The sequence below is a fragment of the Engystomops pustulosus genome, chromosome 1, assembly GCF_040894005.1.
Source record: "Engystomops pustulosus chromosome 1, aEngPut4.maternal, whole genome shotgun sequence".
NCBI classification, from domain to species: Eukaryota; Metazoa; Chordata; class Amphibia; order Anura; family Leptodactylidae; genus Engystomops; species Engystomops pustulosus.
The window spans coordinates 289,555,565-289,574,967 of NC_092411.1; the positions used below are offsets into that span (position 1 = coordinate 289,555,565).

General features: G+C 41.1%; 1 protein-coding gene across 1 annotated transcript; it reads left to right on the forward strand.

Moving 5' to 3' along the window:
• The first annotated feature begins 651 nt into the window (after window positions 1-651).
• On the forward strand, window positions 652-19,190 carry LOC140128439 (extracellular calcium-sensing receptor-like). The gene is made up of 7 exons (XM_072150166.1): window positions 652-694; window positions 5,090-5,331; window positions 12,561-13,367; window positions 15,167-15,370; window positions 17,060-17,183; window positions 17,672-18,232; window positions 19,051-19,190. The coding sequence occupies exons 1-7, from the start codon at window positions 652-654 to the stop codon at window positions 19,188-19,190; spliced, it is 2,121 nt and encodes a 706-aa protein (XP_072006267.1).
• The last annotated feature ends 213 nt before the right edge of the window (window positions 19,191-19,403 follow it).

Here is a 19,403-nt window from a genome sequence, read left to right on the forward strand (position 1 = left end):
TTACACTGCGTTCCTTTCCATCGCATACTTTCTTGATGCCTTATTTTGGGGGTATTGAACCTCAATACAATTTTTGGAACTCATTTTGGTGCAATATTGGCATAATTAGGTGTTTTTGACCATCTCTATTCTATATTATACCCTATTATACTAATACTATACTACTTTATAGATGTGCAAAGTATTCCAAACTCAACATTGGACTTGTACATTGCATTTCTGCTATTTCTTAAGATAAATTTTTTAGTAAGTTAAAGCTAAATCCAGCATGAAGGAGACACACATCCAGGCACATGACTGACCAGTGGGTGGAGCTTGTCCTGATTAGCGGACAGGCAGCTTCTATGAGCCAATCAGTATGGACAACAGATGGGAGGAGCCTCCAAAAACACATAGCAGACCATTTGCTCCGCTGCTTGTGAGCTGCTCAGACCTGTGTCTCTGGAGAAGAGTGACGCAGCGACATCTCATCTCTCTGCAAACTGCACTTTATTATTAAAGGTCAACGACAGAGGTAGGGAGAGATTTAGGGCTAGTAAGGAGAAGGGTTGGGCAATGTTGGTACTAGGTAGAGTATTTTATTAGGAACAGTTGGAGTCAAGGATAAGATCTGCTTTGCTGAGAAGTGAAGATTTCCAGTGTTCTGTCCCAATGGGACAGTGCCAAGCCCAGTGCCAGGCCCAGTGCCAGGCAGGTAAGAGGAAATCCTTGACATTTACATGCCAAAAAATGGTTTATTGCATCAATAGTAACCAGGTAGTCACAGAGCTCTCCCCGCTGTACATCACATTTCTCTTGTTTTGTTACTAGGTGTTGCCAGTTAGTAGTAACCGGTGCCTTCTAATGTAAATGTAGTGATGAGGCCTGGAAAGGCTCTAGTAACAGGGACATTTTTAGCAAATTTCTAAACATGGATGGAGTGTCAACACCAGACCGGCACTAAATGACTGATTCTCCTCACACCAATACTATATAAATGCATTAATAATAGTATTGGTGTGAGGAGAATCAGTCATTTAGTGCCGGTCTGGTCTTGACACTCCACCGTACTACATCGTTTAGCGCCCCAGTATAGCTCTTTCTTTTTTGCACAATTTTTCTTTATTTTATTTTACTTTTTTAGGACGGGAACGCAGGAGCCTGCAACAGAATTCATTGATCAAAATAAACATATTTCAAGAATATATGGAATGAATGATTTGTGTCTCAGATTCTGTATACTCACTACTATTGAGTCTGTAGGAAGTGGCCTTCTTGTGCTATTCTCCTTCCGTAACCCCGGGTACAGACTGTCTCCTGTATTACTACCTTGGTAGCCACCACAGGCTAGTCGCACCTGTGGAACGACCTAGTGGTATCCCGTCGCAGCAAGACCATCCCACTTTGAGGCGGGTTCTAGTGAAAACCGGGTGTCACTTAGATTCTGGTCCCAGGTCGGCTAGTACCATTTCCCGTGGTGGCCCAGAGGGTCCACAGACTCCCAGCCCTGATGGCTAAGAAGGTAATGTGCACTGGGGAAGGCTGGGGGCATAATTTTTTTTCAGTAAGAGGTCTCTAAATTCCCAGCCAATTTAGTAGTCCTATCAATAGTAACTGCTTCTTTAAATACTATTGATGGCAAGAGCGCCGTACAGGACTTCTGCTTTGATGATGTTATTCTAGACACATGCAAGTAGGGGGGTTATGGAGAGAGGCATTAGCTTAATACCTGGGGCAAAATCAACACTAAATATAACCCTGGTTACAGCATCTTTATGTATGATATTGATATCCCTTTAAATTTTTTTCCTTTTCTATTATTCTGAATATTCACGGATCTTCTAATCAAGGCCATAGAAAATAAGTTTGTTACAAACCTGATGTCTTCTTTCTCGGTTAACTTCTTTTTGCTCCCCGGTGATTGTGACTATTTGGACATTGTATTCTAGAAGAGATGTGTATTATTTTAGCAGTAGAAGACATTGTAACTGGTTATATAAACCTCTCCCTGCCTCCAGCCAGCAGCAGAGCTGAGTGATCCCTCACGTCCCTGTGCTGCTGCGTGTGATACACCTGCTCAGATACCAGCACATGTATCACTGTCTGACCATGTTACTATTGTTATTACTTCTATGTGAGATTTTCTGCAGATCTGAGATTCAGGACAATGCAGCTCAATGTGATCTTGTCATGAAGAATTATACATTTGAGTACAAATATTCTCAGGAAGGAGACATCATTATAGGGGGGATCTTCACTGTTCATTGCTGGGTCTCATGGTGGTACCTGAATGGGAATCCTATGTACAACCAGATGTGTACAGGGTAAGTAAGAATCGAGAGCTGAAAGATAAGACTGATTACATTTTCTATGGAAAGTTATTGTTTTATGGAACTTGAGACACTTGTGACTGGGATCTGGTCTGCAGGTGACTTAGTCACTTCTCTCCAGGCTATGAGGCTTTATATATAAATGGTAGGATGTGTTAGGACAAGTATAACATTTCAACTAAATTATCATCTGATTGTGTTCACTGGGTCATAGAAGACATTAACAATCTGTTGAAGAGAAGATTTCATGGTTTATTTTCTTAATAATGTGAAGGGTAGATGAAGATAATCTCAGAATTTTCCAAGTGGAGATGCAGAAAACCACTTTTTGGGAGAAGCAGTTCAACAATGAAGCAGTAAAACAATGAAGTTATGGCTTAAAAATTGTGACCCTAATAGTAGACAAAGTAATTTGGGATTGTTAGAAAATCTTCCTGAATGTAAAGATGAGATAACAACATTGGTCGCCCACTCCTTCTACTCCTTCACCTTTCCATCACTTCTTATCTACCAGTTGTAAGGATCAGGGCCATAAACATGAGGAAACATCAAACATCTGGTGTCTAGTAGAGATGAACAATGTGTCCGTTGTTTCTTAGATCCAGTTTCTGCTTTGCTTGGAACAAATATTCTAATATGAAAGCTACTACTGGCTGTTATTCATCCCCGAGCATAGAAAGGGGGATGGGAAGGGAAAATTAAAACATTTGTAAAAAATGAACAATGCACGCCCTAGGGCAGTGATGGCGAACCTTTTAGAGACTGGGTGCCCAAACTACAACCAAAACACACTTACTTATTGCAAAGTGCCAACACAGCGATTTAAGTAGTAATTTATTGCTACCTGCTCTTCCACAACTTTCAATCATATTGGCCTCTTGAGGACAACAAAACAGTTGAAAGAAGAAGGCCAATTTTTGACTAATGTTATAGCATCTCCCCCTGTACAGGAAGAAATGTGGGGCATAGAGGAGCTCTAAAGATAATCCTCCCTTTCCCACGTGTTCTACCTCTTCCTGCAGTTCCAAGCAATCAAGAATGTGTTGCTTTAAAATAGAACTTAGAGCAGCATCTCTTGAGTCGACTGGGACTGCAGGATGATTAATTGAGTTCTATGTTGATGGCTTGGGTGCCCAAAAAGAGGGCTCCGAGTGCCACCTCTGGCACCCGTGCCATAGGTTCGCCATCACTGCCCTAGGGATTGGGGACGTGTTTGCTAGCCAGCTGGAATGGGAGCAGGAATGTGGAGAGGTGAATAAGCTGGTAAAGGGGTGCTGCCACAGAGAGGGGCAAGGGTGTGCCTGCGATTTTGGATGTGGATCGCAGGGGCAATCATGACAGGTACTTTCAGATTAGCGCTGTTTTTCACAAGTGTTTCTGTGATTTTTCATGGATGCCTCACTCAGCCATTCATTTCTATGGGTGTTTTCACATTGACTTGTATTTTCCCTGATCTGTTGTCTGTTGAAAAATTTATGAAACATGTCCTATGTTTTTCTTGTATGCGGAGCACGGAAGGCAATAGAAATCTGTGGGTTTGCAAAACAAACGCATGCAACATCCATTGCATTTCATTTTTCACTCTTCACTTTAAAAATCTGTGAGGGCTTGTTTTCTGCGTAACAAATTGCACTTCATAGTGATTGTATTTAATATTCTATGCCGTGTACTGGGAGGCGGGAAAAAAATTCCAAGTGCAGTGAATTTGGTATAAAAACGCTTTTGCACCATTCTCTTGTGGGCTTGGACCTTACGGCTTTCACTTTGCGCCCCAAATGACATGTCTACTATTCTTTGGGTCAGTGAGATCACGGGGAAACCAAATTTGTACAGGTTTTATAATGTTATCATACATTTACAATGAAAACCTCCTGTATAAAAAAATTCTTAATTTTGCCATTTTATGGCGCTAGCAACTTTTTGACACTTCAGTGTACAGAGATCTTTGGGGTGTCATTTTCTGCGAGATGAGATAAAGTTTTTAATGATACCATTTTGAGAACTGTATGGCCTTTGCCATTTTCGACTTTGGGCGTTTTTTTTCCGTTACCGGCAGTAATAATGATTATTATATTTTGAAAGATTAGGCTTTTTGGGTCGCAGAAATAACAAACATGTTTTTAAATAGATTTTTTACTATTTTTCAGAACTTTTAGTGTACTTTAACCCTAGGTTGTCTGATTGATCCTACGATATACTTCCATACTACAGTATAGCAGTATATGGGGATATTATTGATCATGCATTACAATATGCCACACGTACATTGTAATGAGTAATCAGATGCTATAGGGTATTAAAAAGACCTGAGGCTGTCTTAGCAACAGATGGTCACTCCCTAATGACGTAACAGGGAGCGGGAAAGCTAAGATGACGCTGGTGTTACTGGGGGGGTATTTGCTGCAATATGCAGCAAACATTCAATGTGTATGGAGAGGGCTCAGCCTGTGAGTCCTCTCCGAACACCCGTAGCTGACGTTTGACACATAGATACATTAAATGTTGTTAAAGGGTTGACAATTGAAAGACTTTAAAGGGCATCTACCACCAGGATGAAGGTTAATTTGCATACATTCTTTCATTCTGGTGGCACATGCCCTTTAACTCAGCAGGTGAATGACATCTGTTGTACAAGTTCCACTACAAAAACAAATTTACACATTCAGGTTATTTAGATGATGCACTCATCTCTGATGTCTAGTTACACAATTTTCTAACATTGCTTCTCAGGGCTCATCCCCGGGAATATACACATCTCAGGGCTTTTCTCATTGCCATAGAAGAAATTAACCAGCGCACTGATATTCTGCCCAATATCACTCTGGGATATCATATATATGACTCGTGTGGAAATGTGAATAAAGTAATAAAAGATGTTCTGCAGATACTGTCCGGACACACAGTAACGGCTCCAAACTATTCATGTAAGGAGAAGGACGATGTGGTGGGATTCATTGGAGACTTACACTCAGCCACTACTCTCCCCATGGCCCAGCTGTTAGGATTCTATGGATATACCCAGGTATGGACAGAAATAGACTACTGTATTTTTCTAGGTTTTTTTATAAGGTGCACCTGACAAAAACGGATGAATGACCATCAGGTGGCAGACCAGTGCACAGTTCAAGAGACCTGTTGTCTGTAAGTATGGTTCATATATAAGGCGCACTAGACTATAAAGCGTACCTTTGATTTCTGAGAAAATCAAAGGATTCTTTGTGCGCCTTATAGTGCGAAAAGTACGGTAAATATTAATGTATGAATATGTATCTAAAATGTTGGCTCAAAGCTTGAATTGTGAGATACAGATTTGTCTACCACAATACTTTAACTTGTCACAGTCATAGTGAGGAGCTTACCACGTCAATAAGTAGTACAACTATAGAGATCCACAGAGAGTGACTGCAACATGGAAGTAAAAAAAGCCTCATCCACATTGTACGCCTCAGGAAGCTCAAGTCAACATCTGTAATACAAATTGACCATTGAAAGCATAGAACCTGTGTGCTGTGCCATTGTCTACTGGGGTGGATCAATGATAAAAGAAAATCATAACAGACTGGCCAAAATCACAAAAAGGCCCTGGTAATACTCAGTTGAATTGATATTGTTTGTCATGTGAGAGGCCTTATCAATTTTACATTATTTGCAGGAAACCTATTCATCAAATACTACTCCAACAATGGAGTACGAGAAGTGAGGTATCAGCAGTCCATGTCCTTCATTATTGTTCTATTCCAATCCATAGCTATGTACATTGCAACTCAGGGATCAATAAAGTTTATTGTTTTGTATTGCATGATGGATGTATTTGACACATGTTGTGATATTGAATTTATTTAGTATTCAGTGTTTATGCTGCTCTGGCCATTTGTAAGGTTTATGCCCCTATTGGTGACTTTAAGCTAATGCCTCTGCCCATTTACTTTCGAAAATGCTTGTGAGTGTACGAATATTGTTATGGTTTCTATATTTAAAGAAGCAAACTTACTGCATATATATGGTAGCAGAAGCAAATGTATTACAAAGATACATTAATAGATGCAAACTTAATGTGCAAATACAGAGACAGAAGCAGGTTAACTACATAGATACCATAACAGAACAAAGTATTGACAAGGTGGAATCAAGTACTCTGTACATAACAAGAGAACCAATTTTACTATATAGATGCAATAACAGATCCACATGAGATACAAAATCAGAAATTCAGGATTTGGTCACCTTTAACCCCTTAACGACTTGGCCTTTTTTAGTTTTTTCACTTCCATTTTTCACTCACCAACTTCAAAAATCTATAACTTTTTTATTTTTCCACGTAAAGAGCTGTGTTATGGCTTATTTTCTGCATAACAAATTGCAATTCATAGTGACGGTATTTAATATTCCATGGCGTGTACTGGGAAGCGGGAAAAAAATTCCAAATGCAGTGAAAATGGTGAAAAACCACATTTGAGACGTTTTCTTGTGGGCTTGGATTTTACAGCTTTCACTCTGCGTCCAAAATGACATGTTTACTTTATTCTTTGGGTCGGTACGATCACGTGGATACCAAATTTGTATAGGTTTTATAATGTTTTCATACATTTAAAAAAATTAAAACCTCCTGTACAAAATATTTTTATTTTGCCATCTTCTGGGGCCAATAACTTTTTCATACTTTGGTGTACGGAGCTGTGGATAGTGTCATTTTTGGCGAATTTTGATGGCGTTTTCATTGCTATAATTTTTAGGGCTGTGCGACCTTTTGATCACTTTTTATGATTTTTTTTATATTAATCATTTTCGACTTTGGACGCTATTTTCCGTTACGGGGTTACATGCAGTGAAAAAACTTTATTATATTTTGATAGATCAGGCATTTTCACACGCGGCGATACCTAATGTGTTTATGACTTTTACTGTTTATTTATATTTATATCAGTTCTAGGGAAAGGGGGTGATTTGAATTTTTAGGTTTTTTTTATAATTTTTTTTTTTACCTTTTTTTTAATTTTTACTTTTACTATTTTTCAGACTCCCTAGGGTACTCTAACCCTAGATAGTCTGATTCATCCTATCATATACTGCTATACTACTGTATGGCAGTATATGTGGATTTTACTCCCCATGCATTACAATGTGCAATTAGCACATTGTAATGCATGGGTTGAAACGAAGTAGCCTCAGGTGTTCGGGTGTTCGCCATCTCTTTGAAGCCGCCGGCAGCATTGCTAGCACCGATCGCGGGTGTTACCAGTAAGCCTTTGCTGCAATATGCAGCAAAGACTTACCGGCTATGGAGAGGGCTCGGCCCGCGAGCCCTCTCCATGCACCGGGACCCGGCACGCGCTGTACTAGTACGGCGCGCGTCGGGAAGGGGTTAAGGAAGCCTCCTGAAGTGTTGTTGCCCGTTGGTCTGAGGTTCCTTGCCTATTCAGTCAGTATTTTTTTCATGTCCGGTTTTACATATTAATTTTTGAGATGGGCAAATTGATTTTCGGAATTGGAATTCGGTTAGAATTTCAGGAAAACTTCCTGAAATCTGAAGATCCGAATCCGAAGTTTACGGTGATTCATGGGAATAAAGTTTTTTTTTTCTCCTTTATTACCAAAATGTTACAAGGGGCAGAGAACTCTGGGAAGGAAAAAGGAACACCCTTGATATCATGTGCAGACCTGTAAGCCAATCAGCGACCGGTAGGCTTATGTGATGTCACACAGACTATCAAATCTCGGCACTTCACACTGCATGTGCTGCCTGTAGCTTCCAGCTGCTTCTACTGTACTGTGCTGTAGTGATCCCCCAAAAAGGGTGTTCGTTTTGGGGGATCTGTATACCCCAAATAGCAGTTCTTTTTTGTTGCTGAAGTGAATAGGAAGAAATCTGTGTGAAATCCACATACTTTCTGTAGTGATTTCTGTTCCAATCCCAGGGTATCGGTTTTGGGGGATCTGTATACCCGAAATAGAAGTTCATTTTTGTTTCTGAAGGGAATAGGAAGAAATCTGTGTGAAATCCACATACTTGTTGCAGTGATTTCTGCACCAATCGCAGGGTGTCCATTTTAGGGGATCTGGGTGGCCCAAATAGCAGTTCTTTTTGTTTCTGAGGTGAATAGGAAGAAATCTGTGTGAAATCCACCCACTTTCTGTAGTGATTTCTGTTCCAATCCAAGGGTGTCCGTTTTGGGGGATCTGTATACCCCAAATAGCAGTTCTTTTTTGTTGCTGACGTAAATAGGAAGAAAACTGTGTGAAATCCACATACTTTCTGTAGTGATTTCCCCCGTTTTGGGGAATCTGTATACCCCAAATAGCAGTTCTTTTTTGTTTCTTTGAGGACAGTCAGCATCTTTGCTAGGAACTGGAATTGTCCGCAACCTACACAATCTGTCATTGTAAGTATAAAAGGGGAAATTGCATCAAGCACCAATCCACGCTAATGGTTAGATACTATACATACACACAATCTGTCATTGTGCCACTCTGTGGATTCCCATGTTGCTGCCACCTCGACACTCTGTCATTATGCCACTCTGTGGGCTCTTGCTGCTGCTGCCACCACCTCCATACTCTATCATTGTGCCACTCTGTGGCTTACCAGGTTGCCGCCACTTCCATGCTCTGTCATTGTGCCATCTGTGAGCTCCTGCTGCTGCTTCTGCTGATGCCACCTCCATACTCTATCATTGTCCCACTCTGTGCCTTACCAGGTTGCAGCCAACTCCACACTCTATCATTGTGCCACTATGTGGGCCCTTGCTGCTGTTGACGCCACCTCCACACTATATCATTGTGCCACTTTCTGGCTTACCAGGTTGTCGTCAACTCCACACTCTGTCATTGTGCGACTCTGTGGCTTTCCAGGTTGCTGCCATCTCTACAGGATGTCATTGTGATACTCTCTGACCTCCTGCTGCTGCTGCCACCATCTCCCCACTCTATCATCGGGACACTCTGTGGCTTTCCATGTTGCTGCCACCATGTTTCTGCCATCTGTGGGCTCCTGCTGCTGCTTCTACTGACGCCACCTCCACACTCTATCATTGTTCCACTCTGTGGCTTACCAGGTTGCCGCCACCTCCACATTCTATCATTGTGCCACTCTGTGGGCTCCTGCTGCTGCCACCAACTCCACACTCTATCATTGTGCCACTCTATGGCTTTCCATGTTGCTGCCACCTGTGGGCTTCTGCTGCTGCTTCTGCTGATGCCACCTCCACACTCTATAATTTTGCCACTCTTTGGAATACCATGTTGCCGCCACCTCCACACTCTGTCATTGTGCCACTCTGTGCCCCCCCCCATATTGCTGCCAGCTCCAGAATTTGTAATTGTGCCACTCTCTGACCTCATGTTCTTCTGCTGCCTTCTTTGCCGTTCTTTTTAGGAAAACTGTAATGTATGATCCATGTGGCGTCTCTAATTTTCAAATTCAAATTTAAATTGAAAATTTCAACTTTATTTATTTCAAACTTCGTCATTGTGCCACAATGTAGTCTCCCATGTTTCTGCCAGCTAAAGAATTTATCATTGTGCCACTCTCTGACCTCATGATGCTGCTGGTGCCATCTTTGCAGTTCTTTTTTGGCAAAGACATGATATTTTCAGGGAAGCTGTAATGTATGATGCATGTGGTGTCTTTAATCTTCAAATTAAAATTTAAATTGAAAATTTCAACTTCAAATTAATTTCAAACTTCTTCATTGTGCCACAATGTAGCCTCCCCTGTTACTGCCAGCTCCAGAATTTGTCATTGTGCCCTCTCTGTCTTCATACTGCTGCTGCAGCTGCCAACTCCACACTCTGTCTTTGTGTCACTCTGTAGCCGACCATGTTGCCGCCACCTCCACACTCTGTCATTGTGCCACTCTGTGGCCCCCCCATAATGCTGCCAGCTCCAGAACTTGTAATTGTGCCACTCTCTGACCTCATGTTCTTCTGCTGCCTTCTTTGCCGTTCTTTTTTGGCAAAGACATAATAAAATAAACCTGTTGCACTATGGCGTCTCATTTCTTCAATGAGAACGGAGTCGGGATCACTCTGAGACTAGCGGAACCAACAATAAGAAGGTGCAGGTTTCCAGTCAGAAGACCAGACTTGTGCATCCGGAACTAGCTGCCGTCCAAGGATTTTACCTGCAACTGCAGCTGGCGAAGTGCCGACCCGGGAAGACGAGCGGACGCCTATCCAACTCCTAATATAATACGACTGAAAAAGAACAACTCACCACATATGGGGTATCAGTTTACCTGCAAGCAGTGGTTTTACCTTGTCACTCTGGCTGTCTTTGTTTTCTTGTTTGCCATGGGAATCTGTATCTACAGTCATGGCCAAAAGTTTTGAGAATGACACAAATATTCTATGTTCACATGATCTGTTGCCCTCTGGTTTGTCAGATGTTTATCACATACAGAAATACAAGTGCAATCATATTATGGGGAACAAAAGCTTTTATAGACAGTTACAATGAGTTACTGCAGAACATCAGTATTTGCAGTGTTGCCCCTTCTTCTACAGGACCTCTGCAATTCGCCCTGGCAGCTCTCAATCAACTTCTGGACCAAATCCTGACTGATAGCCGTCCATTCCTGCACAATCACTGGTGCATTTTGTCACAAGTTTTTGTTTTTTGTTTGTCCATCGTCTCTTGATGATGGACCACAAGTTCTCAATGGGATTAAGATCTGAGGAGTTTCTAGGCCAGCGACCAAAAATCTCTATGTTTTGTTCCCTGAGCCATTTAGTTCTCACTTTTGCTTTATGGCAAGGTGCTCCATCATGCTGGAAAAGGTATCAACTGCTCTTGGACGGTCGGGAGAAGTTGCACTTGGAGGACATTATGGTCCAATTCTTTATTCATGGATGTGTTTTTAGGCAAGACTGTGAGAGAGCCGATTCCCTTGGCTGAGAAGCAACCCGACATATGAATGGTTGCAGGATGCTTTACAGTTGGCATGAGACAAGACTGGTGGGATCGATCACCTTGTCTTCTTCCAACAAGATGTTTTCCAGATGTTCCAAACATCAGAGAAAATGACTTTCCCCCAGTCCTCAGCAGTCCACTCCCTCTACCTTTTGCAGACTATTCATCTGTCCCTGATGTTTTTTCTGGAAACAAGTGACTTCTTTGCTGTCCTCCTTAACACCAGGCCTTGCTCCAAGAGTCTCCACAGTCTCACAGTGCGTGCAGATGCCTCACACCTGCTGCTGCCATTCCTGAGCAAGCTCTGCACTGCTGGTAGCCCCATCCCAAGCTGAAACACTTTTAAGCGACGGTTCTGGCACTTGCTGGTTCTTTTTGGACCTTGAGTGATGTCATAAGCATGTGACTTTATCACATGCTTCAGGTTATCCAATTATGTACCCGGAATGGTATGTATGTTTACACTCTGAGTGCTATTGGCATCATTATCCATTGCTGATGTCACAACCAGGAAGTCCCGTCCCGAGAGAGTTTAAAGATAGCCTAATAAATCTGTTAGCCCCATATCTCAGAATAGGAAAAAGCCAGCATCAAGAAGCTATCATTGGAATTGTTTTCAAAGGTTCTCTCCAGCTATGCTTAATCTATGTTTTTAACAAGGAGAGATGAGGTTATGGAGATATTTATTTGAATGAAAAAAAAAACATATATATACACATCTTTTAATTTGTAAAAAAAAAACAAACACTAACAGTGGGGCAGATGCTGGCTGGTATTAGTGGGTTAGGAAAGCCAAAAAATCTTGGGTTTTTCCACCCCAGTAATATCAGGAAGCAGCTGCATTATTGTTTGTTTGATATTTGGATACCCAACAGCCACAAAGGGTTAACTGGGCTTTTAAATCTTAAATCTTTTAGCACTCAATGGGGGCGATATATTAGGCTTCCAGACTTCTGGGGTAGTTGGTGCAAGAAAATGCTTTCTTGCACGTTTATCAAAACCTGCTTCAACACTTATCTGACTTGTATGACTAAGGGGAAGAGGCTGTGGAAAGGGGAGTGATCTCCTAAAAAGGGGCACGGACAGGTAGAAAATTGCCCATGTGCCAAATATTTTTAGACTTTGCACCACATTGTGGTACCTAGTTTAAAAATGACTTTATGAAGGTGTAAAGTAGAACACAACAGTTTTAAACTCAAAGTAATAAATGGGGCACAGCAAAAAAATTTGTGTTGTATGTCTACATTAACGTGGTGGCGGTTTGGGGCTTAAATTCTCCTAAAGGGTTTCCTTTCACAACATGGTTTTATATAATAAAGTGATCATTGTTTTTTTTTCTTTAGATCAGTTATGGAGCCAGAGATCCTCAGCTGAGTGATAGGAGGGTTTTCCCAAACTTCTTCCGCACGGTTCCTGATGACAAGATACAAATTTCAGCCATTGTGAAGCTCTTAGAGAGACTCCGGTGGGATTGGGTCGGGATTATCACATCAGATGATGACAGCGGGCGGCAGGAGTTACAGCTGTTACTGAAAGAATTTACAGATCATCAGATTTGTGTGGAATTCCGCTTTCTTGTATCTTTATATAATTATAACTACATCCCTTCAGTTTTACAGACATCATCCACTGATGTTATTATTATATGTGGCACCTATAGTTTATATTATATCAGGTTTTTGTACAACGCAGAAGATGTTCTGAAAAACAAGACCTTTGTACTTCCAATCTCATGGTCACTTGCAGAGGAGCTTGTAGATGCCGTAGGAGGCAAAGCTCCGGCTAATTGTAGTTTAGTGTTTTGTATCCCCAGAAGCAAAATTACTGCCATAGAGTCTTTGAATATTTTACTAGTATCTGACCAACCCTCTGATGTGTTACTGGAAGATATCTGGATGACTGTATCTCAATGCTTTTTGGGTAATTCAATGAAAGATTCTCTTATTCCGTTATTCAGTAGAGGTCAGTACCGCCACTGTTCTGACGAGGAGAAGAATCGTAGTATAAAGTATTATATTACAGAAGATACAACTCCTTACCAGGTGTATGCGGCTGTCTATATCATGGCTCAGGCTTTGCATACAGTCCATAGTATCAGTCATAACAATGAGAAACAAAATACCTGGAAGATACCTGATTATAGAAGGAGAGTGAGTATTACGTTTACCATAAATTCCATTTCTATTCATACATTTAGTATTTATCTGGAATATAAAGATACTGAAAATAAACTGAATTTGTTCTTCTTTTCATGATACATTTGGGGGAGAAGGGTAAAGTTGAAATAATTTGGGTGAGTCTCGTTTCACTTTAACGTGTTGTTTGCTAATGAACGAGGAAGGCTGGGAATAGAGAGAAGGAAATAGACAGTAAAACAGAACCCATGAGAAGGTCACCACCTACTTACTCAAAACCACTTTAGTTGGTGGTCAGTAACTGGGTGACTATCTCTGCTTAAAATACAACAGTAAAAAAACTTTTGTCTAACTTTGCACTAAGCAAAACTAAGCAATTAATTTCTTATAATAAGCTATCTGCAGGTGTTCAGCAGTAGCTATCAGAGTTTTTACCTTGTCCTCCCAGCCTACTCTCCTTTTGTTTTGCTTACTGGTAGCCGTGGGAAACTGGACAGGAAGAGAGGAGGCTTGTTCCAAGGGGCAGTAGTAGAGGAGTGCAAGAAAATATGACCTTGAGTGATGTCAGAAGCATGTGACTCATCACATGCTCCAGTTCCTCCAATTACAAATAAGCTGTCCTGACTCAAGTGAAAGGCCTTAGTACTTTGACTGATGGCACAAGCATGAGACTGATGTCACAGGCACGCTGTCCTTATTCACATGAATGCCCTAAATGCTCTGACCTCATTGCCCTTAGCTGTTGTCACAACCCGGAATTGACGCCCACTTCAGTAATAGCTGAATATGATTGTATAAGAAAGGAAGACAAATATATGAGGCTATATCTCAGGATAGGAAAAAAGCCAAAAGCTTGATTTAGGTATTGTTGGAAATGTTAAAAAAATATTCCCTTCAGCTCTGCTAAAACAGAAGAGGACAAGAAAAACAAATAAGAGGACCACAAAGTACCAAATCGATAGACAATAAGGAATACCAGAAAGACAAGCCAAGGGATCAGAAGATGTCAGATATAAGAAAAATAAATATAACCTTGGTCAAGTATGACCTATAAAAGGCAGTGAGGGTAAATTACCAGAACCTTTTACGTGATGTCATAACCCAGGATTCTGTTTATCTTAGCTGGTTATCAATAAATGAGCTAGAAAAGAGACTCCTGGGGATAGTGCATAATTAATGAAGACTGCTGGGAAGGAACAGACTAGTGCTCACACTAGTAAGGAGAAAACAATATTAATGGGGCCCTGCTCTGCCTCATCTTTTTGACCATGGATGATGCCAGCACAAGTATTACAACTGTGTGATGATTTCTGCACATCTTTTTGTTAGTCCTTGTAAAAATATTTTTACTTTTATGTTTATAATGTACATTTTCAAGATTTTGGTTTAAAAAGCTAACCATGATCACTTTGTAACTCATTTTTATTCTGGTACACTTTCCCTAAGGGCGTGTTGCACAGTTATGTTGTGACCGAATTAGCACTGGAATGCACCTTTAGTGCACAGTTTTGTGTGGTGGCTCCCAAACTGGTGCACACACTCTTAAATACATGTGCAAGCTGCACCTGAAAACAGGCAGAAACTTTAATAAACCTGGGGGAGAACTGGGGGTTAACAGAGTTATTGGAGGTTAAGGTTTTAACGTTTTAAACATCTTCACATCTTGAGATCTGTAAACTGAGTAAAGCACAGATGGGCTTGTGGAGTTGTTATTAAAGATACTTATTACAATCTGCAGCCCGTGTGATACTAATGCTCTATAGGTTGGAATTTCCCATGGTCGCTATTACTTCTATTACTATGGTCTCTTACAGCTGACTCGCTACATAAAGGAAGAAAGTGACTTTTCAGAAAATGGAGATTGGAGGACACCACTAGATATAATGAATTGGGTGGTGGGTACTCATGATAGGGGTGACTTAGTATCTAGAATATCTGTCGGAAGATTTGATGCATCACTTCCCGAAGAGAAGAAGCTCCATATCACTCCACAGCTAATAACATGGAAGCACGGGCAAGTAGGTTACTAAGCTTTTTCATACCTACCAACCTTAATTTTAACAAAATAGGTACAGAAGATCAGATGTGCCTAGCGCACAGTGGAATTTCTTTTTGCCCTAAGCCTTTTTCTCCATTCCTGACTCCACCCTCACAAAGTATAATACTCACATAATTGATCTCCATCTTCCCCTTACAGTATGTCCGCCCAGCTCCCTGTCACATTGTGACCCCTTCTCCCCCTCACTTTGCAGCCCCTGATATTGTGTTCCTAGCTCTGCCTTATATTAAAGTCCCCTCTTATTGTCCCCCAGAAGCTGCCCTTTTATTGTGTCCTCCTGCAATTCCCTCTCTTATTTTGCAGTCTCAACAGCTGCTTCCCCTCTGATTATTCCCCTCTAGCAGCACCCCTTCTCATGGTGCACATCAAGAAGTTCCCCCACTTGTTTTGCTCCCCATCAGCTCCCCCTCTTATATTGCCCAACCTAGAAACTTCCCTGCATATTATGCCAATACTCAGCAGATTATCCCCCATGCTGCTCCCCCTGACATATCTCTCCCACTGTTCCCCCTGAAATTATATTGTGTCCCTCTCTATTCCTTCTTTCCTTGATTCTGCTTTATGAAAATATTAAACACAGATACTTACCTCTCCCCACTCCCCAACAGCAGCTCCTCTCCTCTGCTGCTGCATGTAGCACTGAAGCCAGCAGGCAGATGACATCATCACATTGTGCCTGCTGTCTCGACTACAAACAGGAGCAGAGGATAGTGAAGGGAGCTGTCTGCTCTCTCAATTACAACTGTAATCTACCCACCCAACAGGTGTCCTGCTGGAACTGTCCTGCTGGAACTGGGAATTTGGTAGGTATGCTCTCTCCAAAATGACTTCTAGAAGCTCGAATTAACATTATCATCAAAGTTATTACATCGAATTTTCAAAACTGTCCTAAGACAGAAAAAAAGCCTTATTGGTCATTTTATTTAAATTATTAAATAATCACACTCAACTGTTTTAAAATTTCACATTTTGGACTGCTATTTTTTGTATGTAAATATCACAGGATGAGGAGCTACTCAATCATATTGTCTGGAATAGTGGATCTCTGCAGCGACCCTACTCATTAACAGCCACAACAAAGATTTCGCCGGCAAAACATGTCAGGGGGGCTCGTGTATGGTTTTTAGAGAAGAATATAGTTGTGGCTGTTAATGAGTAGGGTCGCTGCAGAGATCCACTATTCCAGACAATACGATTGAGTAGCTCCTCATCCTGTGATATTTATATACAAAAAATAGCAACCCAACATGTGAAATTTTAAAACAGTTGAGTGTGATTATTTAATAATTTAATAAAAGTTAAGTTTTAGGCCTGACCAATAAGGCTTTTTTTCTGTCGTAGGACAGTTTTGAAAATTCGGTATATGTTGCCTTGGCAGTCCTAAAGGGCTATCCTTAGAGGAAAACAAACTTATTACATATAACATTTTAATTTATGCCATAACTTTACCCTGAAGCCTTTGTAGTCTGCAATGCCTTGTGTAAAGGTAGAGTTCACGATTTATTGTAATGGGACTACGTTGTGTATATGTGATCTATTTCCTTGCAAATACTATATTTTCCTTAGGAGGCCATATGCTTACAGAAGAATGTAGTGTGTCACATGGAAACTATTCATTTGATACACATTCCTGATCATTTACCACTAGGTTCCCAAAGGACGATGTGGTGAGAGATGTCTACCAGGAACCCGAAAAGCTCTGAGGAAAGGATATCACATCTGCTGCTATGACTGTATCCGGTGCTCAGGAGGAGAATTCACAAATCATACGGGTAGATTATTTCATTCAATATTTTAGAAAGTAAATTTCATGTTCGATCAAGTTTGTTGACCTTTAAACCCCCAAACATTCCATATTTCCATATTCTAACAACCACGTAATGTATTTCATTTATTTTAACCAACATGAATACACCTTTTGCAGTCATCAGTGAGGATCCGTCTTTGGGTACCCCAACCTACCACAAGTACGAGACCCCTACAATGGGACAATGGAAATCTCGTTCTCAATTTTGGGTGGAGTAACAGGGCACATGCTTATAAATACATGGGAAAATACCTTTAAAGGAAATCTACCACTAGGTTTGGTCTTGATTAACCATTAATGCTGCTGGTTATTACAGTAATATGTTTATTTACTAGCTTTTTGCATGCAATTTTGGGTGGAAATATAATTTTTAATTGTTTAACCTTAGCCACTGACAAACTATGCTGAATTTTACCTACACCTTTTTTTGTTCACATTAATTTTCATTAATAGATAGCGATAATTGCAAGAGATGTCCTGAAGATGAATGGCCGAATGATGGAAGAAACTCGTGTATCGCTAGAAATTTAGAATTTTTGTCATGTCAGACTGATGTTCTTGCTTTATTCTTCTCCATCATCTCCATCTTACTTTCTCTTATAACTGTATTTATGTTGGGAATATTCACTTTATTCTGGAAATCTCCCATTGTCCGAGCCAATAACCGGACCCTCAGCTTCATCCTCCTGAGCTCTCTCATGTGCAGCTTACTCTGTGTGTTTCTATTCATCGGTCGCCCAGTGGATATGACCTGCATGCTGCGACAAACCTTCTTTGGGACCTTCTTCACAGTCGTTGTGTCTTCAGTCCTGGCCAAGACCATCATAGTCTGCATCGCCTTCAAGGCCACCAGACCGAATAGCCCATGGAGAAAGTGTGTGGGGGTGAAGCTTCCTTACTCAGTAGTGTTGGGCTGTTCATCTATTCAGGTTGTGAATGCAGTTATCTGGTTGTCAGTGTCTCCTCCATATCAGGAGTATAACCGGGATTATCCTGGGAAGACCATCATCCAGTGTAATGAAGGTTCTGTCCTGTCCTTTTACCTCATGTTGGGTTATTTGGGGTTTCTGGCAGCTGTGAGCTTTGTTCTGGCTTTCATGGTGAGGACATTACCTGATATCTATAATGAGGCCAAGTACATCACCTTCAGCATGCTGCTGTTCTGTAGTGTCTGGATCTGTGCCATCCCGGCCTATCTGAGCAGCAGAGGGAAATACATGGTCATTGTAGAGATATTTGCCATATTGTCCTCAGGGGGAGGAATATTGAGCTGCATGTTTCTGCCTAAATGTTTCAATATCCTGGTAAATCTAAGATTAAAGAGTAAAGGACACAGGCTACAGAAACACTTCACCTAAATCCTTGTCTATAGAAATATGCAAACCCTTTCTATTATCGGAAAACATTAATTTGCAGGTTTGCTTAATATACTAATGATAACTGATATATAGTATAGGACATTTACCATCAGGACTTGTATTCCTTAGGACAGTTGTAGTTAAAGAAGTACTGAGGAACATCTTTCCTCAGAAACTTCTTAGTAGGGCATGTCTACCATCAGTGGAACTGATGCTAGATGTCCTTTAATGGAACCTTCCCAGTGGTTGTTGTTGCCCAGATTGGCCATAGTATGTGCAGGAAGTAATGACCCGGATGAATGATAGGAAACTCATCTTACTGTGTCTACAATTTTTTTTCCTGACACAGAACTTTTCCAAGATGGGCTGCCCTGGGTTCCCCGAGGCCTGCCACTAACCACCAACTTCTTCCTCCAGTAACTTCCAACACTGCATCTCCAGCTCCTTCTGTTACTAGATATTTGCTACTTCCAGATGCACTACTGACTTTGGAATCATCAGGGAGCAGCCCATCCTCCATCAGTGCACCAGAACCTGCCAACCTGGCTCTAGACGCTGATATACCACCTGACCCTACTCCATCAAATTTTAGTATTCTGCAACCTCATACTTGAAGCAATCCATCTTACTCCTGCTCTCCGGCTTATGCAGCGTCAGGTCCTGAGGACTTTGCACAAGCCCCGCTAACGGTTTCTACCATGAAAGCCCTTCTAGTGGACTTAAGATCCAACATCACTGCTGACATCCAACATTGTGCAGGGACTAAAGGCAGAAGTTGTTTCTATTGGAGAGAGCTCATCCCATTTCCAAAACAAAATGACTGACAG